Raw genomic sequence first — 4,866 nt, 5'->3', positions numbered from 1 at the left:
TTTAATGTTATTGAAGAATTAAAAATCAATAAAATACCAAATTAGAAAATTTTACCCATATATCCAAACCAGTATCACTGTCGGTGATAATATGAATTCATTGTGGAATGACTCTTCTCAGTCTTTTTGAACATGGCAAATATTGTTGAACCGTCATTGCTGAAATTAAATTATAAATCAAAGAGTAAGAAACTTCCAAAACTACAAATTAATGCTTAAAAAACTAAAGATCTAAAACTAAACCCTATAACCATATTATCCTAAAATCCCCTTAACAAGAAAACCCTAGAAATTAAGATATAGATAGAGAGTGCTCAATCAATGTTGTTGAGATGGCGGACGATGAGTGCTATTGTCAAGATAGAGTAGCAGCAGAGAAAGTTAGCTAGCTAGATACGTATTTAATATAACAATATCGGATTCAAATCCTCTCCAATACTGTAGAGGATGGGCTTCACTTTACGATTTGAGATTAAATCTCATCGCTTTGGGATTCAGACTAGCATAGGGGGCAGTATTATTAGGCTTTGTGATTCGTGCCAAGTTAAAAAGAATGGTCTAGATTCATTAATTGTAAAAGATTCCCTTGTGCAGTATTGAAGAGGATGTGAATTCGAGTTAATCCACATAAATTCAAGCAACATTTACTAATTGATTCATCTAACTGTGCAATTAATCCACATAAAAGTTAATGAATTGTGCATGCAATTAATATAGGTAAACAATATCTGAAGAGATCCACTTATAATAACATTTGTTGATGTTTCTTATAAATTGATATTTCTTATGCAGTAGGTAAATAATTGTAAACAAATGTTAATTGTAAGTGGATTTCTTCTTATGTGAACATGTTTCGTTGATATTTCTCATAAATTGATATTTCGTAGTGATTTGCCAATTCTAATATTGGAGTTTACTATTACTAATTCAATACATGGAGCTTAACAACACCGATTGAATTGTACATGCAAGTAACATTCACTAATTCATCTAAATGTGCAATTAATCTGCATAAAAATTACCGAGTTGTGCATGCAATGGATAAATAATATATATACATATCAATTATAAAGATTGTGTGAAAATGATATATATTATGTAAACATGTTTTGTTGATATTTCATAGTAATCGATTTGCCAATTCCGGAAAATATATTAGACAAACTTTTAGAAATAAGAAAATATATTCGAAGATAAACTATTAGAAAAAAAAAAGATATTTAAACAAAAGAATCTCAAACCAAGTAACATAAAATATATGAAGTAACAATACTCACAATACATTTCTCATAAGCATGCAATTTTGAGCCGAGTTGCATTAGGCATTGAGCGTGCATGTAAGATCAAGATCAAGAAAATTAAATAATTATTTAATTATGTTCCAAACACAACTTCAAATTTCTAGTACTAACTATAACTTCACCCAAAAAAAATATATCACTAAGAACACCCATAAGCCATATTAAGTGCTCCACAATTCTCAGAGGAAAAAAAAAAAGGCAAGTAATTAATGTACAGATCAACGACTTGCAATTTGCACACAGATACAATATATGATGTATCAGACATTAGTCGGTGAGGCGTCGACTGGTACAGTATGCTTAGAGTGGGATGACCCCAAGGCACTCCGGCCTCCTTCTCTAACACTGTTCTCTGCAAACCGCACACTGGCAATGTGATGCCCTTTTTGCTGCTCATGGTGAGTCCATTCGCTCTCGTAGTAGTCTTTGCTTGTGGAGCCTGATGTGGGACCAGTCAGCATCCCGCCCCACTGCGGGAAGTGGATTAGGACTACAGGCAGTGTACAAGCAATTATCATTATCCCCATGTAGAATATGCCATCTTCGGTCGAATATTTTGAGCCGTGGAAGAAGATGACTTGTGTGAGCACTGCACCAACGTTGCCGCCACCTCCTGTCATGCCCGAAATTAGGCCCAATGACCTGAATTCAGAGAAATTAAGCTAGGTTTTCAATTAAGTTGATTCACAACAGTAAAAAAATAGAACATACTGCGTTCGAAATGGTATATACACCGGCTTTCTTTTTGAATTTTTTTAGAAAAACAGTTAGCAAACAAACTATCATAGAATCAATACAGGTGTATCAGAAATTATCATTACCTTCTTGACACAAAGGGAACGACTCCGAATGTGAGACCGCAGGCCGCCTGACAGAAGAATGAAAACATCAACAAAAGCACAATCGACGAGGCCAACGAATCAACCCTTCCAAGAAGTAAGCACAACACGCCGCCCATTGTTTGGACCACCCACAGACCCCACAATCTCCCCCTCATTCCGAAAAAATCTGATAGGTAATCCGAAAGGAAACCACCCCCGGGCCGGGATATAATATTTGCCAAGCCAAAACTAGCTGCAATTGACCCCGCCTTGCTGATGTTCACGCTAAAGCGGTCATAGAAGTACTGAGCAATTATGTTGTCAATTGTTAGCTCTACACCAAAGCAGTATCCATAGGTTAGTGCTAGGATCCATGCTCTATAGTTGGTCACTGCATGTTTGAACACCTGCATTGTGTGAAACTTGGAATTAAATTAAGCAGTGTAAATATATTAGTTAATTCAAATTAATGTCCTCTTTCCTTTAGGTCCAAATATATCAAATCGAAATTTTTACCGCTGCAAAGTTATCCTTATGCTTCTCCCCTGCTTTGTGAAGGTCCTTGTAGTTACCCATGGGCATGTCCTGCCCGAACAGCAGCAAAGCAATGGCAGAACCAGTTTGCATCACTCCAGGAATGAAGAAGGCAATACGCCACGCAATGAAATGGGTGCTTCCGATCTTTTTTATCAATTCATAGACCAGGGGCATAATCAATTGCGTCGCTCCACCACCCAAGTTTCCCCAGCCACCAGCAAATCCATTGGCTTGTCCAACCTATTAAAAGAAATAATAATTATATATAGTGTGTTTTTAGAAAGGAGGGAGAATTGGAATTACCATTCTTCCAGTACTTTTACCTTAGTAAACAACAGATCAAATAAGTTTAGTTCTAGTTATTTCAAATTAGTAGAAAAAAGGGAACATGGAATACCTCTAATTTCTAACTTTTTGTACAAGTGCATGTTTAATTTTGGAGTATCCTGAGATTTTGTACAAGGGCACTCAATGAAGTTATACAAAACACAATCATTTTGTATAATTGAAGAGAATTTAATTTTAATGTACAACTAGTGGCTGGTTAAAGCTACAAACCCTAGGAGCAGAGAACATTGAGCTCATCCAAAATTGGGTGGAGACAAAGGAGGCAAGAGAGAAGCCGGTGAAGAAACGAACGAGAAGAAAGCCGGTGGCTGAGTCGATGAGGGATGTGCAGTACACCATCGGTGTCGTGATCAGGATAAGACTGGCTGATGCGAGCCTAGTTAATGTACATTTAGAGCATAAAACACGAACATCATCGTTATAATTTGTTAAATATGAGAATATGATCAGGTTTAAAAGTACAAAAAAATTGAGCAATTGAAGAACAAAGGAATATGTATTTTAGACAACTAATTATTGATTTTTCAGTCTCTAGCAAATTAATTTAAAAATGGAACAATCATGAGTTGGAAGTCCAGAATGAATGAATGAATAATTTACAAATCATTAAATAACAATACCACCTGAATATACCAAATGAGAAGAAAAGTATCCATTACTTAAAATGTCACATAACTAATTAAATATTCTATACTGTTTGTAGTAGGAAACTGGGCGTCAACTTTTATGTCTTTGGATTAATCAAACTCAAAAATATTAATTGTTTGCTCTTTAATTGCAATTAAAAATATACTAGTGCAGCAATCAAATTCATACCTAGGTCCAACCAGATCACAGGCAGTACCCATGACGACACGAGCAAACACAGCCCCAGAGACTGATGCAATACCGGCGTTTCCAATGTCGGTAGCTGTCAGCGAGAGGTTATCTCTGATGACAGGCAGCAGAGGCGGGGCCGCAAAGGTAGAGACAAAGCAGCAAAAGAAAGAGAACCAGGAGAGGTGGAAGGTTCGCATGTGCGGCTTGACAGCAGAGAAGAGCCAGAACTCGGTCGCCTTGTTGTCTGAATCCACTGGTATCTTGAATTTTGGTACATTGCTCAGCTGTTGCACTTCCAGAGAAGAACCCTTGTTTGTTGCCATCTCATCCGCCATGTTTAGAGGCAATTAGTTGCAATTCCTTCAGAAAAAATGAAAGAAATAAGGCATGGTAAAGGTTTTCTTTTCTTTCCTTTCTCTTGTCTGTTTTTTGGTTTTATAAACACTTGCAGTTTCATGTACAAAGCAAAGCGTGTAGCAATCATTTACATGAATCCAGATTGAGGTGCACAGAACAGACATTAGAATTGTTTTCTATTTTTGAATTGTACCCTTGGACCTGGATACAAATTACAAAAGTATCTGCCTACGGGCTTTTACTGGCAAAAAAAAAAATTACAAAAGTATCTTTTTCTTGGGAGTATTGAATAGTTCAAACTTCAATATTTGCTAAAGACAAGAGACTTCAATTTCTAGAAGACAAGAGATAAGTTTAAGGGCAAACCAGGAATTAATTTGTTGCAACAGTTGCTCTCTCTCTCCTTCCCTCTTTCCTTTGATCTCTGCACAGTAGTGAAGAGGATGGTTATCTCTTAGCCAGTTGAGTCTATATATAACCATAAATGGATGCATGACAGAGGCAGGAGAGTTAGCCTATTCAAAAATGTTAATTGTTTAATTGTTATATGAAGATGAAGTATTAATAATTAATTATTACTCTTTGAAATATTAATGTTGATTAGTTTTAGTAATATTAATAATTGCTGCTGGTTTTGATTGGTTGGTTTTCAGGAGGCTAGGAATTAGTAAACATGACAGAAC

The 4,866-nt window shown here is 36.1% G+C and overlaps 1 protein-coding gene across 2 annotated transcripts; it reads right to left on the bottom strand.

Moving 5' to 3' along the window:
• Positions 1-1,235: 1,235 nt before the first annotated feature.
• On the bottom strand, positions 1,236-4,620 carry LOC144562886 (high-affinity nitrate transporter 2.3-like). 2 transcript variants are annotated; one of them, XM_078312221.1, is made up of 6 exons: positions 4,550-4,620; positions 3,824-4,186; positions 3,218-3,383; positions 2,639-2,899; positions 2,123-2,529; positions 1,236-1,943 (listed from the first exon to the last, which is right to left on the bottom strand). In XM_078312221.1, the coding sequence occupies exons 2-6, from the start codon at positions 4,159-4,161 to the stop codon at positions 1,562-1,564; spliced, it is 1,554 nt and encodes a 517-aa protein (XP_078168347.1). In that variant the 5' UTR covers positions 4,162-4,186; positions 4,550-4,620; the 3' UTR covers positions 1,236-1,561. The 2 variants fall into 2 exon arrangements, with proteins under 2 accessions (XP_078168347.1, XP_078168348.1); XM_078312222.1 differs by lacking the exon at positions 4,550-4,620 and having other exon boundaries at positions 3,824-4,256.
• Positions 4,621-4,866: the final 246 nt, after the last annotated feature.

This window comes from Carex rostrata, chromosome 12, assembly GCF_964058835.1.
Source record: "Carex rostrata chromosome 12, lpCarRost1.2, whole genome shotgun sequence".
NCBI classification, from domain to species: Eukaryota; Viridiplantae; Streptophyta; class Magnoliopsida; order Poales; family Cyperaceae; genus Carex; species Carex rostrata.
The sequence above is the reverse complement of the archived record's forward strand: the minus strand, read 5'-3'. Positions and strand labels throughout refer to the sequence as shown.